The 26,633-nt window shown below is 37.5% G+C and overlaps 1 protein-coding gene across 2 annotated transcripts in view; it reads left to right on the forward strand.

The window, feature by feature from the left end:
• The window catches only part of PDK3 (pyruvate dehydrogenase kinase 3), a 1,115,542-nt gene that overhangs the window by 467,239 nt on the left and 621,670 nt on the right, over window positions 1-26,633 (forward strand). For both annotated transcript variants that reach the window (XM_044072300.1, XM_044072301.1), the window contains exon 5: window positions 3,658-3,747. In XM_044072300.1, coding sequence (XP_043928235.1) covers window positions 3,658-3,747 — 90 coding nt within the window. The remainder of the gene's footprint in view (window positions 1-3,657; window positions 3,748-26,633) is intronic.

The raw sequence follows: 26,633 nt of genomic DNA on the forward strand, positions 1-26,633 counted from the left end.
CGGCCGACCTTGTAAATGAAGAAAGAAATGTTGCACCACTCATCCACAATTTATTAAAACGAAACGAAAGAAAGAAAGAAACTTCCTTGTTTGCAGATGAGAAGCTTAATTTCTGTGTTCGCGGCTAGGCGGCCGCTTGCCCTTAGTTTTTAGAGTAGAAGAAGAAGAATGAACAACTTCCATGTTTACAGCTGATGCTGAGCAGCTCCTCACTTGCCTGGTGTTTTCTGCCAGCAGTTAGAATTTGGAGGGAAATTTAAACAACTGTTTTGTTCCCTCCAAGTAAGACAGGTCCTGGATTTATGTTGGACACTGTATGTATATGGGTATACTTTCTCTCCCTTTTGCCAGCTAATAGAAATTGCTGCAGAGCTGATGAAGCGGACGATCTTTTTGAAAGACCCTGAAGGTATTTTTTTTTAAATCAAGGTTTGAATAAGAAGAGGTGCCTGAGTGTAGCTATCAACTGTCCAGATTTTCGCAGAATGTCCAGAGTTTTGCTTTATTTGGTCTGTTTCTCATAAAATGGTGTTTTTCTGGCAACTTCCTGGCAAATCATTGAGGAGTGAATTCAGAAAATAATGGCAGGCATTTGATCTTTAGACTTCATATGCTTCGGAAAATTTGTACTAATGCAAAACTTGTTGCGCTATCAACTTTGGTTGAAATATTCTGAATTGGACAGGTTTGTCATTATTGGTTCATATGTTTTGTTTCATTGCTTACTGGAAAAATGTGGAAAATCAAGGCTTGAATAAGAAGAGGTGCCTGAGTGTACAAAAGGGCCTCACTGAGACAGATACCTGGTGTCAAAGCCATGGCCTGAAGCTCAATGCCAAAAAGTGTATTGTCATCCCCTTTGGTAAAATCTCTGTACCCATGAACTACCACATAGCTGGTAGTCTACTTAATGCCGAAAATGTGATAAGAGACCTTAGGATACAGGTGGACAGTAGTCTCTCCTTTGATAATCACATCGCCACAGTGGTCAGGAAATCCTTCTACATGGCTCATCTCATCAGAAAAGGATTCTCATCCAGAAAAAAAGAGGTCATTGTTCCCCTCTACTCATCACTCATTAGACCCATTATAGAATACAACGCCCCTTTTGGTATGTACCTCACAAGACATCTACAACTGGAAAGACCACAGAAATACCTCACAAAGAGGATTACTGGCCTCAAACAGATGCCCTACGCAGACCGTCTCAAAAAGCTACAGCTTTACTCCATTGCATATCGCCTACTCAGGGGCGATCTCTGCCTAACATACAAAGCTATGTCAAACCCAGAGCTGTTGGACATGCTCCACTTAAAGAAATCCCAATCCCTCCAAGCTATACGCTCTAGGGACCTAAACCTTGTCACCACAATAAACAGAACATGCTGGAGGGATAGATTCCTGTCCCAGAGACTTCCCATACTCTGGAACAGACTACCTATCTATGTCAAACAGAGCTCCTCATTAGCACTCTTCAAGAAAAATCTTGATGATTGGATGGGAAATGGGAAATTCACCCCAGGGATCACTTCTGTGGCCCTGCTCGACAGGGGCACAGGAAAATAATTTTCTTGGGTGGCGAAAGCCAGGGTACATTTTTTGGCTAGGCTTATATAGGCCCTAGGGCCAATAGCCTAGTACCTACCTATGAACCTATGAACTATACATTTAAAACACGCTCTACCAAGTGGTGCTGTATTATACAAGGCATATAATTTAATTATTGTATATTAAAACTTAATTATACAGCCAGGAAGGTGAATTAAAGAACTTTTGCATGGTCCTAAAACCCTTTGCAAGGGACCTATGCTGTGAACACAGCCCAAAGGTAAACTTAATCCGCCACCGGCCAGATGCATTTTCTTTGAATGTGGGTTCCATTGCAGTTTCAGTGAATATCAGTTTCAAAGGCAGAGAAGTTGTATTGCCAAGTCTGTTTTCATTGTGAGACTGTATTGCTTGGTTTAGCTTTAGCAAATGTTTGTTTAGCTTTAGCAAATGTCTATCAGTGTTTGTGCTATAAAATTTGAAATAAAATTTTTAAATTAAATCCAAATATCTGTAATCACTGTAGAAGTAAAGCAGAAAACAGTGTGCACACGGAGAATTTTGAACAGTGTTTATGGCAACTATGGAAGAATAGCAAAGCAATGGGACATTGAAATAGCTGTGTGGGGGGCTGTTTGAGGGGTTTGATCCAAACGTAACAGATATGTACCGCCACCTACAGGGGTCCGCCAAAATATTTCCTTTATAAAAGGAGTTCTCCAGCTTGCAAAGTTTCAGAGCTACTGTTTTAAGGAGTCTTTTTATTCTATTTTGCATAATAATGTCAGTGCATGGTGCATCTGTCTTCTTAGGTTTGACTATTACACTGCCTTTGAATGATTATTGTATGTAGTGCCTCTGTTCCGTTTATTATCACTGTTTTCTGGAGTTTGTCTCTTCAATAATTTTCCATGTACATGTTCTGCTAATGTGGTCAAGTCCATCAACAAACAAACAAACAAATGTAATTAGCTAAGTAACGAAGTATAGAGTTTTCTGAGCCAGTTATAACTTTGACTTTTCCATATCAGGAGATTAAAGAAATAATTGCCACTGTAAACAGAGAAATGTGTTTCTGTTTTTTGCTTCAGTCTTCTGTTGAGGCCTTGCTTTTTATAACTCAGGTGGAATGCAAAATGAATCCTGGAGGTATTCATATGTGATAGAAAGCCAGCATCCAGCAAAGGCAAGAAATGAATAAACTAATGAATGCAGTGCTCTGATAATGTGGATTACTTCTGTCAGGCACTATCCTTTTATAAATACTGCCATCACAAATGTGTCGTATGTTGAAGCACTCAGTGCAGCAAGCAACCAATGTGTATTGTAAAGAGCATCGATTAGATCATCTTTGGGATACACTGCCATAACGTTTAGCCACACCTGTGTCATTGCTCTCTTTCCTTTCATATCTGTCTTTAAAGTTCCCCAATACTGCAAACAAGGAAATCAAGTTTTTAAATTGGCAGATTCATGAAATATTCATGCAGAATTCCAGAAGCATGGCTGACATGGGTTGTAATGAAATAATGAAATATTATTCAGTGTGTTGTGTGCATACTGTGGATTTACACATTTTCTTCAAGGTAAATGCTGCTATACTTAAAGTTACTAGGACTGCATGGTGTTGCAGCATGTAACATTGCCGTCTTACTTGGACCCCTGGTTCAGTTGTCAGCTGGGTGCCTTCTCTGTGAAGTTTGCATGTTCTCCTCTTGCATACTTGGGTTCCGTACTTGGGTAGGGACCTGCATGCTTGAACTGGATTCAAGCAGGTATAAAAATGGATCTGATTAAAGCAGTAAGACATGATAGCATGTCATTCTTTTACACAGTTTCTCATATAGGGCGGATTGAAGCATGTAGCAGAGCAGAATGTCATGCTGTTTCCCTGAGTGATGTTATTGTGCAGCAGTAGTACACAGCCTTGGCACATTTTTAGTCATATATATTGCCTCATTATTAGTACTCTTGTTAGTGTGTCTTTACACAGACTCTGGTCCTCAGTAAACAGACAGATGTTTTGATTATCAAGCGGAACTTGTGATAATGCATTGATTTTCTGTTTTTTTTTTCAGTGTGAATAAATGTTACTTATTTTAATTTCAGCTCTTCTATTTGGAAATGACACAAATCCTGCCCATCCTAAGCACATTGGGAGTATTGACCCTAACTGCAATGTAGCCAACGTGGTTAAAGGTATTTTTAAATATAATCTCCAGAAGAATTGTTTTTGTTGCTATAAATCTTTTAGAAAGTTTCTAACCATGTTGATCACACACAAAAACTGACATAATTCTATAAACTGAACACATTTTGTTACTTTCATTGTAGCAGAAAGGTGCAAATTTAATTGTTCGTGTATAATATGTGAAATGTGATTTTTCCATGGAGTTTAGTTAAACTGGTGATGGCATCTGGTAGATTATACCTTTAGTGTACAAGTAAGTGCTCATTATAAAATATGAGTTTGGGTTTTGGTCATAAAATCACTACCTGCAGCATATTAGAGGTGGCTTAAGCCATTACAGAGAGATTATAGTCAGTAATGCATTAGAGGTGGATAAATCTATTAGAATAAAGTCACTAGTTTTAGTGTAGAAAAAGTGATTTTTTGCACTAAGGTCAGTGCACTAACTACAGTTGTCCATGAATAAAACACAACCCAGATGAAGTGGCTACAAAGTATAGTTAAAATATATGATAAATTATCCAGCATCACACCAAACACAAAGCGTCCACAGCAGTGAGTAAATAAAACAGTGTGTAAATATGCAAAGTACGGCACCTGCTTAATATAAACTAGTCTACTATATTTACAAAATCAGGGCAGTAACTATTCAGTGTGTCTCCTTAAAGGTGTATATGGCAACATATTTTACTGTCTCCATGATCTCTTGCCTAGTATTATTTTATGTTTCTATGTACAGAAAGACTGTGCAGTTAAAAGGCTGCCTATAACCATACACAGGTTCCCAATAAAACAAGGTAATCAGATGGAAATAAGTGTAGCTAAGGTTAACTCTTAGCCAAGTACCTTATTTATATATATATATATATATATATATATATATATATATATATATATATGCATATACATACACATACATGGAAAGCTTTCTAATAATGGAGCATTTAGAATATCAAACGTTTAATGCCATCTGAATAGTTGTATGATTGCAGAATGTCAGCATTACTTAATGCAAGATTGTGGTACAATGGAGACTAGGCATTTGCTCTTTTCCCACTGCTTTGCAATATTGGAGTTAGGAAAAAAAAAAAAAATATATATATATATATATATATATATATATATATATATAGAGAGAGAGAGAGAGAGAGAGCAGGATGTGTGAGGGGTCACAGGACTAAGCCTGCTACCGTACCAAAAAAAATACATATATATTTTTTTTTTTTTTTTTACTTTTTAGGTGTTTTGTGTTTCAGTCTTTTTGGCTCAGTCTCTTGTGGTTCAACCAGTTAAGTTTTCAATTATGTGAAGCATCCTGTATATCTATATTTATTTAAATTAGAAAATTCTCAAAACTAGTCCTAATTTTTTATACTTTGTATCAGTTAGAAAAGTATTGGAGCCTCAAGCACTGTCAAATATTGTCCAGATCTTTAAAATGTAGTGGGCTACCTGGTAATTAAATGTTTAGTGAATGAAACCAATTAAACTTGCTTGTGGGCAAGGTAGACAAACTTCAAAAGAGGTATGGCACCCCAGTGTGGTCACCCCCACTCTTCATAAAAACAGTAATAATAATTTGTCAGTTTGGCTTAAAACCCAAGTCTAGGTACTGTTTGTTATATGTGCTCTTACTTAGTCCCCTAGGAAAATTGCAAGAATTCATATTGCAAGTCCAGCAATTGTTAAAAATCAATTTCAGTTTCAACATTTAAATTACAAGTTAGGAAACTTGTTACAGGTCTAAAGCATTTTTGCCGGGAGGGCAAATCCCTCTGCACCTCCCAAATCAGAGGGCTGCACCTGTGCCAGTGGTAATTACATATATTAACTTCAAGGTTCTTCAACCTCAGACTTTTTCTGTATTCTCCCGACATTCACTATAATAGTCTTGTAATTCTGTAGATTGAAATTACAGTCATAAGAATTACAATGGAAGCAGTCTTAATTGTTCTTTATTTTATACTTTGTTTCATAAGCACAACTTATACTTAAAACAAAACTCATGCTGTTCTATCCAGCTAGAGCTGCAGATACCCACCCACCATTCAGTATCTCATCATTAAACCATACAATTATTTCTCAAGTTTCCCAAACAATATTTCTTGGAGTGGTCATTGATGATAATATAAAATTTGACGTATACCATAAAAAAGTTCACAAAAAATAGGAACCCTGTACAGAAATCAACACTTTCTAAATGATCTTCAAAGGCCACTATAGTAAGAACCTATCTTATCTCTATGCTACTATACACCTCACATTTCTTACAAACATTAAGAAGTCTGTCCTAACAAAACTGACAACTTGCTATAATAAAATTGCAAAGTTTGCCACAGTAACAAATTTCAGATCCAATCATTGTTTGGCTTTGAAACAACTATCCTGGCTCGAACTATTATAATCAAGTCACCTTTGCCCATCAAGTAGTAATTCAGCCAAAAAAATACCAGTACTTCAAAATCTGCTAATACACTACTCCATTAACAGAGTATTGCATTCCATTAACAAATATTTCCTAAATATATCCAAACCTAACAATACAGCTGGAGTCTCCCTTTACTCTAGCTGCATAGCCAAAACTTGGAATTCCCTGCTCTTAAATATCAGAACAACTACTAACACTTCCAACTTTAAAAAACTTCTCAAATCACAACTGTCCGAATCATGGACCTGCTCTTGCGCAAACCCTGGTTAGGAGATAGCTGTCTTAAGGCAGCTAAATAAACATAATCTGTTATTTTTATTTTTGAATAGTATACCCCTACTAAGTATATGCATACTTAACTTGTTTGTTTTCTACCTACTATCACAGTACTGCTATTCTTTGTATCCTATTCAGACTATATGATTGTATCAGTGAAATGTATAACATTTATTTCATTTAGTTTCATTGTATCTGAGATTGAATCAATATTTGTATCTGTATGTTGTGTATGTATTTTACAGTTATTTATATATAAATGTGGAACTTTTCTGCATAGGCCTCCACTGATAAACGGACATTTAGGACAATAAGCCTACCTAGTCTGCCATTTTAAGTGCTTTTAGCATTCTGCTTCCTTTAAAACTCTGTCTCCTGCCTTATCATTTTTCCACCTACACCATGCTCTCTTGAATGTCTGTGTGGATTATCTGTCCACCACCTGATTTGATAGTCTGTTCCATGGCTTTAGTTGTCACTTTGGAAGAGTTTTTCAAAGATCCAGGGAGTGGTCAGATCCTATAGTCTTGTACCGGTACCCCTTCTTGTCCCCCTCTTCCTCTATCCTTCCTGTTCAGGATGACCCCTTTACACCTCCTTGACATGATTTTATGCACTAATATCATGATACTTTCTCTGTTCTAGTGTCAAAAGAGAAAAGCTCTAGCTCCTGTATTCCGTGGTCAAATTGCATTCCTGTCTTTCACAGAAATTTCTCATAGCTTTCATCTTTATTCCTTCCTGCAGCCTAATATTCTTTTCATTGTACTGCCTCCAGAACTGCTTGCAGTATGCAAAATGTGGTTTAATCAAGACCACTTAGAATAGAAGCTTTATCTTTTTGCTTTTGGAATACATCCCTCCTGAGATTATACCCAGCACCCCAGGATTTGCTGCTGCTGCCACTGCCGTCTAACTGTACCCTCCAGTGGCCCAGTCCAGGTGATATTAACAACCCGTAATACTTTTCATGCTTAGTTTCCATTAATTCTACTGCCCCAGTTGATATTTTATTTATTTTATTATTTATTTATTTATTTACAGTTTGTTTGCCAGGATGGTCCATTGGGCCACAAGGAGCCCATTTTCAGTGGAGTCCTGAGGAGAAAAGCTCCAAAAAGATATACAATTTACAAATTGCAAAATTGCACATTTATAAAATTATAATATGAAAGTTAGAGAAATGGAAGATAACAGTTGCAGTAAATTAACAAGCATTACAAACAATTATAATATGCAAGTTACAAAAAAATGCAAGATAATAACAGTTGTAGTGAGTTGATAGTTGAGAGAGCAAATTAGTACAACGTTTGAAAAAAAAAACCCTTTATAAACAAATTAAGATATTAGCAAAAAGTTCTAATTCTGTGAGTTATTAATAGAAATTATTAGGGTATAATAGACTATTAGCAGATGTCTTTGCTATAGAAAGAACTGTAGTTAAGGACGTTATGTAGGATGGGAGCAAGAGCAATCCCATTGTGAGGTTAGGTGTGAGAGAAGTCAGGTTTTGAAGACAGAGAGACTGCTAGTGGTATGGATAAGGGGTGGGAGGGAGATAATTCCAGTGACATGCTAGATAGAAGGGATAGAAGATGTTTGCCTGTGGGACAGGTGAGTTTATGCAATTTTATTAGATTTTGGAAGTTGGATCGTAGACATCTGTTAGGTAGATGCATTTGGAAGGTAGAGGCAAGGGAGGGACAAAGAGAGGGACTGAAAATAAGTTTGTGTGCTTGGATAAGTTGCATATAGGTAACATAGTTGGGTAACTCAAGCCAGTTCGATTGGCACAGGGAAATGCAGTGATGGGTATTGGATCTGAGGCCTGTTGCAAATTTTGAGATTTTATAGTAACAGGAGGAGAGTTTTGACTTGAGGGAGGAGTGTAGATTAGTAAGGATAGAGGCATCATACAGGAGGGAAGGGATAAGGTAGGTGTTAGCAAGAACAAGTCTGGTGGAGGGAGACATGAAACGGTTGTGGCAGTAGAGCATGCCAAGTTTTTATGAGTTTTTTTTATATTTAGTTGTAGATGGCTATTGAATTTTAGCTGATCATCTATGAGGATTCCTAATAGTTTAGCAGTAGAGACTATTTCAAGAGGTGTGCTATTTTTGCTGGTGACAGAGAATGAGTTTTTGTTTAGGGCGGTGGTTTTGGAAGGGAGAAATATGACTAGTTTAGTCTTGGTTGCATTTAGTGCTAGATGGTTATCTAGCAGCCATTGTTCAGTAGAAGAGAAGGCATCTTGGGTTAATTTTGTTATTGAGGAAGTGGAGGTGACAGAGCAGATTATTGTTGAGCCGTCAGCGTATTGGATGAGGTTAACATTAGGGATGGCATAATAGAAGTCATTAATGAATATATTGAATAGAACAGGACCTAGAATAGAGCCTGTGGTTCATAGGTTTATAGGGCCTATACAAGCCTAGCCATAACAATTCTCTGGCTATTTCTTCCCACACTATTTACTTCCCTGGACCCCTGTCTAGCAGGGCGACTGACATGATCCTCGGGGTGAATTTCCTTTCTCCCATCCAATCATCAAGGTTCCTTTTGAAGAGGGCCAAAGAGGTGCTCTGCTTGACATGTATGGGCAGTCTATTCCAGAGTCTGGGGAGTTTCTGGGTCAGGAACCTATCTCTCCAGCATGTTTTGTTTATTGTGATGACAAGGTTTAGTTCCCTGGAGCATATGGCTCTGAGGGATTGGGATTTCTTTAAGTGTAGCATGTCCAACAGCTCTGGGTTTGACATGGCCTTGTATGTTAAGCAGAGATCGCCTCAGAGTAGATGATATGCGACAGAGTATAGTTGGAGTTTTTTAAGGCAGTCAGCATAGGGCATCTGCTTTAGGCCTGTGATTCTTTTAGTGAGGTATTTCTGCGGCCTTTCTAGTTGTTGCAGATGTCTTGAGAGGTACATACCAAATGGGGCATTGTATTCTATAATGGGTCTAATGAGGGATGAGTACAGTGGGACAATGACCTCTTTTTTTCTGGATGAAAAGCCCTTAGTGATGAGGTGTGCCACATAGAAGGATTTCCTGACTGTTGTGGCGATGTGGTTATTGAAGGTGAGACCACTGTCCACCTGTGTCTCTAAGTCTCTTATCACACTTTCAGTATTTAGTGTACTGCCACCTATGTGGTAATTCATGGGTACATGTTTTTTTCCCAAAGGGTATAACTATACATTGCTTGGCATTGAGCTTGAGCCCATGGCTCTGGCACCAAGCATCTGTTTCTGTAAGGCCCTTTTGTAGAGTATCCACATCATTTGTGGATTCAATAATGATTCCCAGTTTGCAGTCATCCGCAAACTTTGTTAGCCAGAGCCCCTTAGTGTTGGCCTGTACTTCAGAGAAGTAGATGCCAAACAAGAGAGGTCCCAGGACTGAACCCTGAGGTACTCCACTTGTCACTTGTCTGGAGCTGGATTTGGAGTCAGCTACTTTGACAGTGTGGGTTCTGTCAGTAAGCCAGTTGGCAACCCATCGAGTGATGTAGGGATTAATGCCCAGTTTAGTAAGTTTATCTATGATTCCAGAGTGAGGGATGGTGTCAAAGGCCTTGGCGAGGTCCAGATAGGCTGTGTGGACTGCCTTACCCTCGCCCATGGCTCTGGAAACTGATTTGAAGAAGTCAGGTTCAGGAGACAAGATCAGCCCTTCACGAACCCAAACTGGGTGGGGTACAGTGTTTATAGGTTGCCAATGTCTTTGTTTATAAGTTCCATGGTAATACGTTTCATGGCCTTGCAGATCAGGCTCGTCAGACTGACTGGGCGGTAGTTCTCGGAATCCAAGGTGGATCCCCCTTGTGGATTGGGATAACTGTAGCTGTGCACCACTCAGTGGGCACGAAGGCTGAGGTGAAGGTATGATTAAACATGACACTTAGGTGAGGTGCCAGTTTATTTTGTAGTTCATGTAGTACACAGCCCAGGATGTCATCTGGTCCCTTGGATGCTGTATTCTTAGCTTTGGAAAGTGTGTTTTTACCTGTGTGGCCATTATTACTGGAATTTGGCAATCTTCCGGTATTAAGATGGGCCATTTAGGGGGTAAGAGGGGGTGAAGTTGGCACTAAATTGATCTACCAGGATATTGGCAATATCCTTGGGATCAGTATATTTAATGCCATTCTGTTGTAGCTCAGAGCAGATCTGAGCATTGCCATTTAGATTCTTGATATAGTTATAGAATGCCCTGTGGTTGTCTTTGGAATCTTTGTCAACTTTATTTTCATAACTAGCTTTGGAGGATTGTATGAATGATCTCAGTTTCTTACTGAGGCTGGTAAGGGAGTTTTTTGCATCCTGGGATTTTCCTCTTTTCTGCAACAGTTTCTTCCTTTTGTTGTAAAGTTTGTTTATGGCAGGGGACCACCAGATTGGCTTCCTTTTTTGGAGAAGAGCATCTTGGTTGTATTTGGGATTGCATTTCATGTACGAGTGGATGTGCTCGTACAATGCCTTAGTGTAGGACTCAGCAGTCGAACTTTCAGTTCCCGTCTGCATGGGTGTCATGAAGTTTGCAACTTTTGACTTGAGTAGCATGATGTTGGCTTTAGAGATTTTTTTATGGAGGTTTCCTTACTAGGGGGTGGGGGTGGGTTGTGGATGTTAAGAGTGATTAGCTTATGGTCTGACCTGACCAATGAGGGGGTGACCATAGGTGTGGAGCATCGATTTCCCATGTTGGTAATGACCAGGTCTTGGATATTGGAGCCCCTGGTGGGACTATGGATTAGTTGATCCAGGGCATTGGAATTTATGAATTCCAAGAACCGTTGGGCAAAGGTGTTGGTACAAGAGTAGTTTCCCAGTTAATGGCAGGGTAGTTGAAATCACTCAGCATTAGGGTGTTTGGTTGTATATTAATATTTTCCAGTATGTTTAGAAAGGTGTAGTGAGAATCTTGAGGCATGGTGGGGGATCTGTAGCAAGCTACAGTTTGGATTGCAGTCTTACCCAGTGTTAGTTGCACCTGGAGAATTTCAGACACATTGTGTTGGGCAACTAACCTGGTGGTGTGAATATCCTTGGTGAATATGGACACTCCTCCACCTTTAGTGTTTCGATCCTGGGTTGGTGGCCGAAAAGTGTCGTAAGAGTTGTAGCCTGGTATTGCAGGGGTGCTCTCAGGAGCCTTGAACCAGGTCACAGTTACTGCACAGATATCGATGTTCTCCATTTTTAGGAGTGCCTCGAGAGAGTGCATTTTGAGGTTTAGGCTTCTAGCATTGAAGTAGCATTGCCTTCAGATTTTGCATGCTTGTGGGCACACCTGTGGGAGTATTTAGGAATGGGGAAGTAGCTTTTTTCCACTTAACTGCTTGTTGCCTATTAGATAGATAACTGGTGAACTAGTTGATAGTGGAGTGAGATAGATTTAGTTTAGAAAGTTTTGTAAGGAGAAGGTTGTGACAGATGGTGTCAGAGGCCTTTGAGAGGTCTAAGAGGAGGGTGGATGCAATAAGACTGGAGTCTCGTCCCTTGTTTACAGTTTCTAGGAAGGAGAGGAGTGCGGTGGTGGTGCTATGGCCGGGCCAAAATCCATGCTGGGTGGGAGTGAGAAGGTCATTATATATAAGGCAGGGTAGACGTTGTAAGTGGATGCATTTTTCGAGGAGTTTGGAAATAGGGGATAGGATAGCAATATATCACACCAGGGTTGTACCAGCCTTTTTGCAGTACTTTGCACTTGTGTGAGTAAACATCAACTGATACTTTTCGTCTCACTTTTATGTCTTTGCTATACTTGTCCATCATCCTCCATAACTACAGCTAGCTGTGTGCCATCAGCAAAGAGTTTGATCCTTTTCTGTTTTCCCTCAGAAATATTAAAAACAAATACACTTACTATTACTGTAGCCAGGTTATAACCCTGCACTAGTCCACTAATAACTTCCCTAATTTCTGATATTGTGCCTCTGACCACAACCATCTGTGTCCTACCATTTAAAATTCCAGTTATCTAGTTATTCAGTCTTGTACCTACCCCGAACCATTTTAGTTTTCCTATTAGCCTGCAGTATGAAACTGACAAAGACCTTGCTGAGATGAAAACACTCTCTCTTCTCTGGGACTCAGAATCTCAGATCCAGATCCTTATAAATATTATTCTTTTCTTCTTACCCTACTACATTATTATCTCCAACAGTCTCTCATTTTTCTTTCTTGTTGTATTTGATGGATGATACTCTGTATCAATCCACTAGCTCTCGCCCTCATTCTCTATCTTAACTGCCAGGGCAGTTAATCTTGCTTTTAACCCTGGCTGTACACTTGCCTCATTGCTGGTTTGATTTTCTTCTTCATCTTTGACCTCATATAGTATATATTGTGGAAAATACATAAATTTAGTAGCAAGTATAGAACACTCCTGGAACAGCCTTATGTTAAGAAGGATTTAACACAGGAATGGTTAAGGACAGTGAATTTAAGATAAAAGATGAAAGGTGGCCCAGGATAGTGGACTACGTACACACTGATTTGAACATGTTGGAGAAACAGACAAATGTAGGTTTTGTAAAACAGAATTGGAAACAGTTGTACATCTTATTACTGGGTATGATACACTAATGGCAGAAGGCATGTATACTGAAAGGCATACTAATGTGGCAAGACTGTTGCTTTGGCTATTGGCCAAACGTTATCATGTTGAAGTAGCTGAGAAGCATTGGAAACATGAACCACAAAGCATTATAGAAAATGATGAAGTTTATATCACATGGGATCACCCATTACCAACAGTTCAAAAATAGATGCGAGAAAATCAGATACAGTAACTCAGGAAAAGAAGACAAAAGTAGCATTGATCATTGAAATTGTTACACCCGGTGATTTCCGTGTCTTATGTACAGACTTATGTACACATTGTACATAAATCAGCTGTACAATGAAATTCAATGCTATGTATCAAAATGTCTTCTGGCTTTTAGAAACATTGCTGCTTTAAAGAGCTCTTCAGAAAGAGGAGATAGCATGATGTCATTTACTTTCAGCTTGGGATTGGAGGATTGTCTTTTAAATAGAAGGTGTAATTTATATGTATTTATTAAAGGTCTGAAGAAGCGAGGGGAGTCCCTTGCGAAAGCTCTTACCATTTACAAATGAATTGTGTTTTTTTATATCACCCTAGCCGTGTGTTGGATCATACTTATATTTGGAAGCATTTTCGTACTGTTTTGACATATTGTTCATTACTGTAAAGCACCAGTGTGTAGGATGCAAGGATAGGAGTATCACAGTATGTAAACACTTTCATAGTGTGTATTGGTAGACAAATACTGGAAGGAGGTCATAAAAACAAATACAGCATTGCAGAGCATTTGACATCTTGTGGAACTCACACAGTAGAAAGTAAAGGTAATAATACTGGACTTGTGTGTACAAATGTTTGTAGAGCAATACATCTACAATATAATATACAGAAATTTCTTAGATTTACAGACACTTTTCGTAACAGTTATCATCTGTGTGTTGAAAGCAGAGCAGTTGTTTGATTTAATGTGTTTATGTCTTAGTATGAGGATGTATGAGTAAAGTCTATTCCATTGCTCTAGTTGTAGTTTTTTTATTTATAACTGTATGTTGTTGTTACAGCTGTGCATAACCAGATATTTGTAATATTTATAACAGTGGTTAACAGAATGAAATGTATTTCTGTAATATGTTAGGTATGAGTGGGGGTCGGCTGTAATTGCTATGGGAATGTCATCCTTTGTTATTACAACATGTATAGCAAGATAATCAAAAGAAATATAAATCTGTTGGGAGTTAATGCACTTGCCAAAAAAGCTGCAATCTGAAATAAATAACAAAATCCAAATGGCAAGAGCAAAACAAGGCAGGTATACCAGAATGGCATATAGATGTCCTCGATACTTCAGTAGTCCACAGTATACGAACAAATAGCCAGTACTGCAACTAATTCAGTATAAAAGTAATATAATTTATTTTCACAGACAGGTTAGCGCTTTCACTAGATGGCTTCATCAGACCTAATAAACATTTCACTCTTCAGTTTAAATACAAAAAATGGCGGGAAAAGAGCCATTCTTAAAGTGAAAGAATCAATTATTACTTCCAACCCATGTAAAATCAATTCTGCAAATATACACAATAAGGCAATAATCAATTTATCTATTCAAAAACATTCACATATATCTAATATATAATATTTAATACACTAAAACATAAGTCATACTCAGTTCATAAATAACATACCTAAAATGTATATGCGTGTCTAACAAATATATATAGACATAAATACATGAATGTATATATCAATAAAAAATAAAAATGTAAAAATAACAATAAAATAGGAATAAAAAATAAAGACAATTCATGTCCCTCTATGACCAATGCCCTAGCAAAACATGTCACAGAGAGAGGAGAGGGACATAGTTTTAGGTTTAAAATAGTGGAGAATATATTCAGGAGTATTAGAGGAGGGGACATTAAGACTTTTACAGAAGCAAGGGAAACTGGATCATGAGATTCAGGTCTGATATTAGCCCCGGATTAAATGGTAAGGTTCCCATTCAACCTTTCCTCAAAATGAGGAAATTAAGGCTTAGGTATAGTTTAGATATGCATTCATTCAGCTTATATTGTCGACTACTATTTATATTTATATTTATATTTATATTTATATTACATGTTGTAGGTCATATTTAGGATGTAATATGAATTGTCTTTATTTTTTATTCCTATTTTATTGTTATTTTTACATTTTTATTTTTTATTGATATATACATTCATGTATTTATGTCTGTATATATTTTTTAGACACGCATATACATTTTAGGTATGTTATTTATGAACTGAGTATGACTTATGTTTTAGTGTATTAAATATTATATATTAGATATATGTGAATGTTTTTGAATAGATAAATTGATTATTGCCTTATTGTATATATTTGCAGAATTGATTTTACATGGGTTAGAAGTAATAATTGATTCTTTCACTTTAAGAATGGCTCTTTTCCCGCCATTTTTTGTATTTAAACTGAAGAGTAAAATGTTTATTAGGTCTGATGAAGCCATCTGGTGAAAGCACTAACCTGTCTGTGAATATAAATTATATTACTTTTATACTGAATTAGTTGCAGTACTGGCTATTTGTTCGTATACTGTGGACTACTGAAGTATCGAGGACATCTATATGCCATTCTGGTATACCTGCCTTGTTTTGCTCTTGCCATTTGGATTTTGTTATTTATGTATAGCAAGATGTTTTTCTAAATATTTCTTTTAGTTGTTTATTGAATGTTGTCTTTGGTTATTTTTCTAATAATGGGTGAGAGGTGATATCATTTCTTTTTTGATTTTTTTAAACACAATGTGGTACTGTATAAAGGTATCATGAAAGTTAGAAAATGTTTGACTTGTAAGTGTGTAAGGGGGCATTCTATGTGTAGTTCAGTCTTAAGGGAGGGACTGTAGTTTGAAGATGAAGGATACTAGTAAGGTGGCTGTTGTGGTGGCTGCCAATGCAGTGATGCTAATTTCTGCAACGTATGTGGATTTGCAGGTGCTTTTAACTGTATTTGTTTGGAATAGATATTCTGGGATGCGTTTAATATAACTGTAATACATATCTCAGCCTAGGAATTAGAAAATTAATTGCCATTGTCTGTCTAGCTTATTGCAGCTGATGTTTTAAAGTAGAACAGGCAGTTTTAAGTTGCTAAATAACCTCTGTTATTTTCTCTGTATGCAGTTTGAATGAAGATTTTGAATCAAGTGTAAGGCCCGAGTATTTATTTTGTGTGACTTCTTAAAGTTTTTGGTTGTCAGGTGTTTTTATTGTAAGAGGAGTGGCATCTGTGAATTTCTGTGAGACGCTGAACAGCATGTTAGCTGTTTTGGGAGGATTTAAGTAGAGATTGCTTTGAATTTATTTATTTATTTGCATTTGTTGACCGGGAATGTCCGACTGGACATAGGTCCATTTTCAGCGAAGGCCTAGGGAGAAAAGCTCCACAGTTAAAAGAAACAGACAGTAGTTACATTGGATTATATAGCGATTAACAATGTAACATAGCAATTAATTAATTAATTAATGAACCATTTATGTACAGTTGTGAAAATTGTTTTCATTTATCTTGAATGTTTTTGGTGTTAGACTTTGTTCTAGGTCAGAAAATATCATCAATGTATGGGGCAATGGATGAGGGATATGTAGTGTTAGTGATGTCATTAATGAAAGTGGAGGATAAGATATTGCCCAGAATAGAGCCTTAAGAGACTCCTGCTATAAAAGTACCTTTATCTGTGGAAAGCTTACCTGACTATACTGCAAATATCCTATCTTATAGTTTCCATGCCAGTTTACTATTTGTGAACCGAGTCCTAGAACTGTAAATTTCTTTACTAACAGGCTGTGATCCACACTTTCAGATTAACAGGTTAAGTCTGTAAAGGTAGTGCTGAAGAGCAATCCCTTTTCTATACCTAGGTAAATATTCCCTGTAATGGTAAAAATAGCTGCCATTCTGTTTTGTGCCCTACTCTAAACCCATGCTGAGAATCTGTAGGAATTCTGTTTGTTTAAATATCTGTTTACATAGTATTTAAGATTGTTGTAGTGTGATATAGTAGATGTGAGTCTGACTTGAAGTCTTTTAAGTTTGTGGGAGAGGGATTTTTGGAAGTGGGGATATTAGCGAATGCTATAATTGGGGTTGTACGATACCTGTTATTGGTGAAAGGTTAAATATGTGTGACACTGGTTTAGCTGATTTGTGGGCTTCTGAATATAATAAAGCGAGAAGCATTGCATATTTGTTTGAGCTTGTTTTTGTGTTTGGCTTCTCTACATGTTTTTGCATAGTTTTAGTGGTTTCTGCAATGAAGTAGAGCAAAGAGGGTGTGTTTTGAGGGAGAGTCTGTTTGTGTGTTTAGTACTGTAGATGTGCCTGTGCTTTGACACATACTTGAAGAGGGTGAGCACTTATTCATTTTTTGAAGTTTTGAAGTAATGAGTTATCTGTGCTGTGTATTGTCATGTTAGAACGGTTTAGTGCAAAGTATGCCACTTCAAAAGAGGAAGGGTTTGGATGCCATAGCAGGCAGTTTAGTTTTAGATAAATAGGTGGATTTCAATTATTTAACTTTGTTTAACTTTGTGGAATGAGGTCTAAAAATATTTATTCCAGTTGTAGTCTGATTTTCAGTTTATGGTAATTCATACCTCTCAACCTCTTAGAGCAATAAACATGACAAAGCCAAAATAAGGGTAAATGCAGGCCTAAAATTAGGAACAGAGTTTAAATATTGCTGTTATATACTTAGATAGTTGATAGAATATCAGGTTTTGCATTGGCTTGCTTTTTCTGAAGGATATGAGGATAGAAACTCAAATAACTCATTATTTAATGATTTCAGTCCTCAATGATTTGTCAGAAAACTGTAAACTTTATGAGGAGCAAATTAAAATACGAGGCAAAAATCTGGACATTTGAAAAGTATGCTTGACATTGTTTACTTCTGTGTTTAATCTGTGACTTTAATTTACTGAAAGACAGAATCATTTGTGTCCCTTAAGTCTTCTGTGTAATACTGGACAGTGTTTGTCCTGTATTGTTTTGATTAGGGTTATTTTATTATGGGGTATGTTATGAAATAGAAGGAAGCCCAGTTAATATTATTTTGACCTGTAGCATTTTGTCTTCTGTGCTGTTAGCTGTGGATGTTATGAATTTTGTTGGTAGAAATTCTGGAGATTTAAATTTTATAGTAGTCTCAGTAGGCAGTTGATGACTACTAGGAAAACAGTGACTACTTTCTTTTTTATGTGGGGTGTTTACTATTAGCCAGTTCAGTAGGGTGCTGGAATGTTTGTAGGGTTAGGGTGGGTTAGATGTTCTATAATATAGATAAGGTTATATAATGCAAGAAGTTTAATTATATGTTTTTAAACCAAGGATATCTATGTTAAAGTCTCCTACAATGATTATTTTATTTCTATTACTTGGTTTTGTAATGCTATTAAGAGTGTTTTCCACTAGTTGTGTACTTGAAGATGAGGAGTATATACCACTACCACTAGAATTTTGGTATGATTACTAACTGCAGTAACAAACTCCATTTGGGTGAATCTTTATTTATAAAGGTGTTTTGACGTAATTGTGGTGTTTTCTCCTTATTCAAAAGCATGATCTCATCCCATTTCCGGTCCTGGTTTGTTGTTAAGATGGGTATTAAAATTATGTATAATAGAGGCAGAAGAGCATGTGCCAACTTTTAACCAGATTTCACTTATTCCAAGTATGTCTGGCTTGTTTTCATATGTCCAACATTTTAGTACACCAGTTTGTTCCTAATGGTTTGGACATTTAAGTGAAATATTCTGATACTGTTGCTATTGGGCCTGTGAGGAAGGGGGTAGATTTTGATGTATGAACGGGTCAGGGGAAATAGTTTAGTTGGATGGCTGATTTAATGCTTGCTATGAATTTGTTTGGGGTTATGGCTGTGAAGTATATAGGGCCTAGGTGTGGGATGATATTACTTAGTCATTAAAGTTCAGATAGTGCTGGGGACATGTAAGGTAAAATGGTTCAGCCAAGCAGATGACAGTCAGCTGAGGGGTATGCAGACAGGGAAAAAAAAGTATGCTAGCTTTTTTAAAACACTTGTGGGATGTTTTAGTTAGTGAGTTTAGTAGCTTTATTTTGGAGAATGGTTAAGTTTTGAGAGTGCTGAGTTATATTTTATGAGATAATCTATTAACCATGATTCGGTTTTTGATTGGTTAAGTTACTGCACTGGCTACATTCTAATCTTACTGGATGGGCTACATATTAATGGGAGGGAGATAATACATTGTTGAAGAGTTTGTATGCTGGCTATGAGTTTTACTGTTGAATAAAGCTAGTGTGAGGAAATTGGTTTGGATTTTTTTTCCATTTTTGATAGCAATTTCTATTTTTAGCAGAGTTAATTACATTTTCCTGTTTGCAGTTTTATAACCATTATAAACAAGGAGTAGGAAGTTGTAGTGTTGCGTGAAGGACACAGTATTATAGTTGATAAGACTGTGTGTTCTGTTGGTTAAAAGTGGAAGGTGAAGTAGTTGAAGTAGAGCTTCCGTTTTTTATTGATTCAAGATGGGAGGTAGAGCTGAGGTTATCTGTAAAGGAAATGATATGGAGGTGCATGGGAATGGGGTTGGGTGGACAGTGAAGTGCAGATTTACTGGTCCAGCAATTATCATCTTTCAAAAATAATTAGCAGGCAACACATTGCTTCCAGACAGCAGTAAGGAAACCTTTCTGGGCAGTGTTGTGAATGTAAAAGCAGACATCAGTATGAGGCCAGGTAGCAAATGGAGTGCCCCTCCATAGATGCTACCTTCGATGATACTTGCTAAAGGTACACAGAAGTACAGTGATAGGAATAAGTATAACATTTGATCAAATTTATCAGAACTAAAATATGTGAGTGTGCGTGTTTTTGTGCAGTTTTTGTTATGGTATGGAGTGTGTGTGCATATACGTGAACTTGCTTCGACTAAGTGAACAGTGCTTGGAGCATGGATAGTAGTGTGTGATAGTCTGTGTGTGTGCACTTACTTTCTTGTTCACCTTTGCTGCTGTTATTGTCAATTTAGATAAATCATATTCTTTTTATATGTAGCTAGGGTCTGTATTAAAAAAAATCAAATTTTAGTCATTTGAATTTTCAGTGTATCGAAAAATAAAATATCAAACCCTACCTACAAACTGAAAAAAATATCAAAACAGAAAACCCCAACAAAACAGTGTTTTGCTGGGGAACAAGCACCCCTGCACTCCCCCACACCCACTTCTTTAATATACTAAAGCCAAAATGTGGAAAACACTCACTTATATTCTGAAAACCATAGAATTGTAGTGAATCTGAAAGAAATATTCACTTACACTTCTGCAGAAAAAGGAATGTACAAGACTGAACAGCTGTACAGATCAAAGAATTAAGCATTGATTTAATGCAACAAATCAGAAGTTTGATTATATGCATTCCAACAATCTGAAAGGAACTATACATATGTGTGTGTGTGTGTGTGTGTGTGTGTGTGTGTGTGTGTGTGTGTGTGTGTGTGTGTGTGTGTGTGTGTGTATATATATATATATATATATATATATATATATATATGAATTTCCTCTACTTTTGCCAGTAATAGTTTAATTAAATGACACTGTAACTGTCACATTGTGTAGAGTTTCCCATTCACTGAGTTGTATTTTACTTTTATTTAAAAAATAGTGTAGTCATATTATAGTTGCAATTTTAGGAAGTTTAGGGGGTTCAGGGTTGTTGTTAGATGGAATTTGTGTTGTGCTTCAGGGGTGCTTAATGTTAACTTTGTAGAAGGTGTCATTCTGTGCAATCTTAGAACAGTGCTGTCAGGATGAGTTTCCTTTACCCACAGTATTGTGTCATCTCACAGTTAGTATATTTTATGTTGCACTGGTGTGGAGGATTCAAGATAGCTTGTGCATGTGCATGTGTGTGTTTGTATGTTGACATATATCTTTAACTGGTGTATGTTCTTCCTCTCACTAGGGCATTATGACAGTATGCCTTGAGATATTTGTTAGAGCCATATATCCTAATGAATGTGTGTGGTGGTACTCCCTTTTTTTCTGCATTATGCAGAGGCGCATGTGCTGACTCCCATCACTACACTGATATGGTGATCTGTCAAAAGAACTACCTTCTTCACATTGCCTCCAAACTCTATAAAATGGGGAAAGCTCCCTATTATATGATATGTTGCACCGGGAATGACAGCAAGAGGGTAACATACATTCCCTAACACTTTATTTCTATCTGAATAAGTTTTCTTATCTGCACAAATGCATACTTCTTCAAGCGCTCTGTTAGTAAAGGTTTCTTTCGATGTACAATCAGTCCATTTAAAAGTGTGACTATGCTGCATGAGTCTGCTATGCCTTCCACCTGTCTGCCATTTAGGGCATTGCAGCTAACAAAATGCAGTCTCAAACACACTGGTAAATAATTTATCATATTCTATAGACCTAATAACAGTAGTGGCATTCTTCTCAAAGGCTAGTCTTCATAAGTATAACAAGTGTTGTTACCAGTAGTACAAATACTTAAGGCAATGTTATTAGTACAAAATCTAGCTACGTGAGTCTTTTCCACATTTAAAACAGAACATGCCTACCTCTGTTTCTTTTTGTTTGTTACCAATATTTGACATTGTTTTTACTACAGATCTAGACTGCTAGGTTCTGTACGTAATCTAGACTGCTAGGTTCTGTACGTAATTTCATGGCGTAACAATCTTCTGTAGAGCAACAAAACTTTCAGAGTCTTTAGAGTAAGTTTAGCCCTCTCACATTTTTAAAGCAGTAGATGAAGATCTTTTAAATTTGTCATTTGCTGGCCCTGATAATATGTTCCTTCTGCATCCATGAAGGCTGTCAGTGGTTCTCCAGTTAAATGGACTGATAAGACCTTGCCCAATGTTCTTAGTCCCATTACATCTGGTGGATATACTGCTCAGTGGTAGTAAGATAACACCACAAGGTCCTTCACCTGGGTAAGTTGTTTTAGTGGCAACACTGCTTTGAGATAGCTATTGACTAACCTAATGCAACCATCCCTTAGGCTACATCTGCTATGGTATGTAGTAACTGCTCTATCATGATCATCTTGGCACATGGATCCACAGAAAGGTGCAAAGAAAAACAATCGTAATACTCCACAAAAGTCTCTAGTCTCTCTCTCTCTCTTTCTCTCTCTCTCTCTCTCTGTATGTTTCTCTTGCTCACCATTGGTTTTTAGGGAATTACATTAATGGTGGTAGTGATAAATATAATCTCAAGACTTTGGCATTAATAACTTAAGCCAAAATGCCACCATTGTGGAAGATTAAAGTAGCTGAGACCACTAGTCTTATAAAAGCACTGTTTATTACTTACAGTTTGATTTTCATGGATGTTCATAGATATTCCAAGACCACTAAGTCTTATAACATTTCCCAAAGGTCTATGTAGTTGCTAGTGAGAGGAAGTGTAAACTTTTACAACTTGAATGGAAAAGTAGCTTTTGAATTCTGGTTTTAGTGTGTTCAGTAATTTGCTAGAAGTTGAGTTGCTTGTCTAGCAGAAGGACTGAGTAGTTTTGTAGAGAGAGAGAGAGAGAGAGAGAGTTGTGGTATAGGATCTTACAGTCTTATATGACTGTAGGAATCTTCTGTGCCATTTTAAAAAGCATAGCTTTAGTTTTACTGGAGTTCAGTAGTAGGTGTCTGGAGGTTAGCCAGTTTTCAGTTAAGGCTAAATCTTTTTGCAGCTGTATTTTAATGCTGCTGTGGTATATGCAAGATTTGTACATCACCATGTCATCAGTGTACAGAATTAAAAGGAAGTGGTAGTGTAAAGAGTTTGTTTACAAATACAGTGAATTGTTGGGGGGAGAGGATGAGTCTTTGTGAGGCACCTTTAATGATGTTACGTTTGAGAGAGAGTATTTAAACTATATATATTCGCTTTTTGGCTGTGTAAAGATTGCATCCTGGAGCAAGTCATGGTTAATCAAGTCAAAGTTCTTTGGTATGGTCTATGAGTATTGCTTCAGGCAGCTGACCTTTATGAATGTTGATTAGAATGTTGTCTGCTAGTGTACATACTGTGTTGATATTTTTACAGTCTATTCTGAAACCATGTTGGTTCCTAGCTAGAAAGTCGTATTTTTAATGTAGTCCTCAAGCTGGTTGCACACAAATCTTTCAAATATTTCCCCAGGGTGGGCAGAATGGAATTTGGTGTATTGGCAGATGTTTGTATTAGCTTGGCAACATCTGGTATGGGTTTAACATTGCATTTTTCCAGACTGTGGGCATTGAACTGTGGCAGAGGGAAAGATTGCATATGTGATGGAGTGAGGTTCCAACAAATTGACTGCAAGCTTTGATCAACCATGTGTGGAGATTGGTATAGTAGATTAGGAAAGTATCATTTGGAATTTTTTGTAGAAGGGTTTCAAATTTCTTTGGATTTGTTTTTTGTCTAAAGTAGTACTGGAGAATTTATTCAGGTGCAGAAGTTGTGTGAGTTGTTTTTTTGGGGGTGGTAAGGGCAGTTTGCTGAATTCTTTTAGAAAATTTTTTGTGGTCAGAAAGTCTTTAGTGTGAAGGTTGGTGTTACCTGTGGTGACCTGATGTTTTTAGCTGTACCTTTTAGAAGGCTAACATGTTTCTAAAATTTTTTGGAGAGACTGAGTAGGGTGAACCGTTGGTTTCAGATGAAGGAGGCTTTATGTCTCCGAATTACTTTTTCTAAGCTGTGTAATTATATAGGTCTACCACATGATTCAGAAGAATTTGTCTTTGGAGACTCCATCCTTCATCTGTGAGTTTTAACAGGGACTTTATTTAGCCATTTGTTTTGAAACAGTTTATGTAGGCATGTGATGGCTAAGAAAATGCTGTTTTGAAGGGTGTGCAGAATAGAAGTTAGGGAATCTGCTGCTGGATTTGAGTCCTGGAAGCTTAGAACTAGGTTCAGGTCCATGTTACCTACATTTTTATATGATGGTTTGTAAAATTGCTGGAAGTTTTGTGTTTTATTCATTTGGAAGCCAATACAGCAGTAGTCACTAAGAGTTGGGGGAGGGATGTACATGATTAGGGGAATCTTATTAAGGATGTTAGCAATTAACAGATCTGTGAGGGAATGGCTTCCTGATTTGAAGTCTAGATGTGTAGGCTCTTTGAGGAGTTGAATTAATCCTACACCAGTCAGGAATTTGTTTATGTTTTGTCTAAAAGAACTGAAGATATTAATATTGAAGTCCCCTAAGGTGATTGTGTAGATTAGGACACACCAGGATGCACAGTATTTAGCACCAGCCTCCCCATTTGATGTAGGCTGAAAAGTAACTGCAGGGACAGTGGAAGATTTCTACCCACTTGAACTACGATTTAATCAGAGTGTTCCCTCCCTTGAGTGGTAATACCTGTCCCATGGTTTGCATCATTTTTTCCCTGTCACTCATAAGAATTTTGTTTTTTCTGTAAATCGTTAAGGACTGCAGTCATTCAATAATGTGCAGACAGTTTTGCACTTCTTATTCAGAAAATGCAAGTTATGTGAAGCCTGCTGTGATATTAACTTCTTAAGTACATTTCTGGAGATGATAGTAAGCATTATTCTCTCAACTATCTGTGGTTTTCCCCTCATGTTTTCACCCTGTCCCTCTTAAGAATTGTTTTGATTTCCTGGTAAATCACTGAGGACTGCAGTCAGCCAGTCAGTATTACCTGACATTAGAGTTTCATACTTTTTACTGTTTACAAAGTACACTTCATTGTAAAAACCTGCTGTTCTTTTAACTTCTTAAGTTAGTTAGTGTGATATTTAAAACATTTCCCTGAGTTTGTTCTTTTGCCACCCCCTTTATGTGGCTGAAAAGGTTAATCTTTGCAGCAGAGTCACCCTGCTTAACTGACTTCTCTTTCAGGATGTCAGTCAACTTGGAACCATCCATACCTACATGAACTAAGACAGTGTGTCCTAATCTACACAATCACCAAGATGGTGAGGGTGTCTCAGTCTTCATCCAAAAGAAACTTACATTAAGGCTTGTAAATCAGCATGATGCATTAGAGCTTTTTCTCATGTCCATATAACCATCAGAAAGGTCCAGTGTCATGTATTAGCTAAACTCAATCTATGACCCAAGAAAGCCACAGCTCCTATCTGCAGGAACTGGAATCACCTGGAATCACTCAGTATTTAATTATCCTGCTATAAACTGATAAGACTACACCACCACTTGGGCACAAGCACAGAGATTTCTTGACTTTGTCAGTATAAAAATCCTGGAACAATTAGTCAGAGTTCCCACTAGGGAGAATAACATCTTGGATCGTGTCACTACTAATATGGGGGCATCTTGCATGATCCCTTGTGTGTCTTTGTCACTTGTTAAGTCTGACCATGAAGACGTCTCCTTTGAAATATGGATGGTGCAGTGGTACAGCGGTAGCATTGTTGCCTCACAGCAAGAGGTTCTCCGGTTCAATTCTCGGCTGAGTTGCCTTCTGTGTGGAGTCTGCATGTCCTCCCTGCATTTGTGTGGGTTTCCTCCGGGTGCTGCGGTTTTCTCCCACATTACAAAGACATGCATCTGGAGTATTTCTCCCGGGGCCTCCGCTGAAAATTGTCTCATTCCAAGTCAGACTTTCCCGGTTAACAAATGTTAAATAAAATAAAATTGAAACATGAAATTCCTTCCACCCAAGGTACCTTTAACAATCTACCTACTCATAAGTGATAGATCGGCAAGCTTCAAATCCCTACCAAACCTAGTTAACTCCACTGGAAGCAAGCCCCTATGGTGGAACCATAACATCAAAAGAATTTTGACCAAATATAAAGAAGATTAATTCCCAGAATGATAGAGCCCTCATCACTGAACTAAACAAACAACTCAGGAGCTTAATAAAATCTACCAGAGCCAAGTTTGAGATTAAAATGGCTACCCAAACCAAAGTCAATAAGAAGACCTTTTTCAATTATGTTCATAATCTCAGAAGCACAAATTCAGAAATGCACTGCGATGATTATTTACGATGTTACTTACACTGAGGCTGAAGATATGGCAAACCTACTGGATGATAAATTCAGCTCTAACTTTACCTGTCTCTTCCCTCCATCTGTCTCTCTAGATATAACTGAAATTGGCTCACCTCCAGCTGTCACACATGACCAAGTTCTAAAAGTGCTAGCAAAATCTAAGAAAACTGCATTGATGGGGACTAACATTATCTCTCTGATGCATGTTAAATGGCATGAGACCTGATTTAGCCATCACTTAACAACATTTTTCAACCTCAGCTTCCTCCAAGTAAATGAAGAACAGCTACAGTCATTCCTGTGCATAGGAGAGGACCTTCCACAGACCCAGGCAATTACAGACCCATAGGTCTGACCAGCCTCATATACAAAGCTATGGAAAGATGTATCATGGAGCTAATCGATAAGGACATAGAGAACCACCAAACACTGGACCCTGTCTCAGTTTGGATTTGTCAAGAGGAGGTCATGCTTACTTGATCTGGTGGATTTTTTTGAAAAGGTCAGGAAAGGAATGGATGAGGGTAAAATGGTGCTCACCCCATAACTCAATCTGGCCAAAGCATTGACACAGTACCC

The sequence above is a fragment of the Protopterus annectens genome, chromosome 5.part0 (assembly GCF_019279795.1).
Source record: "Protopterus annectens isolate FY-2018-M chromosome 5.part0, PAN1.0, whole genome shotgun sequence".
Taxonomy (NCBI): Eukaryota; Metazoa; Chordata; order Ceratodontiformes; family Protopteridae; genus Protopterus; species Protopterus annectens.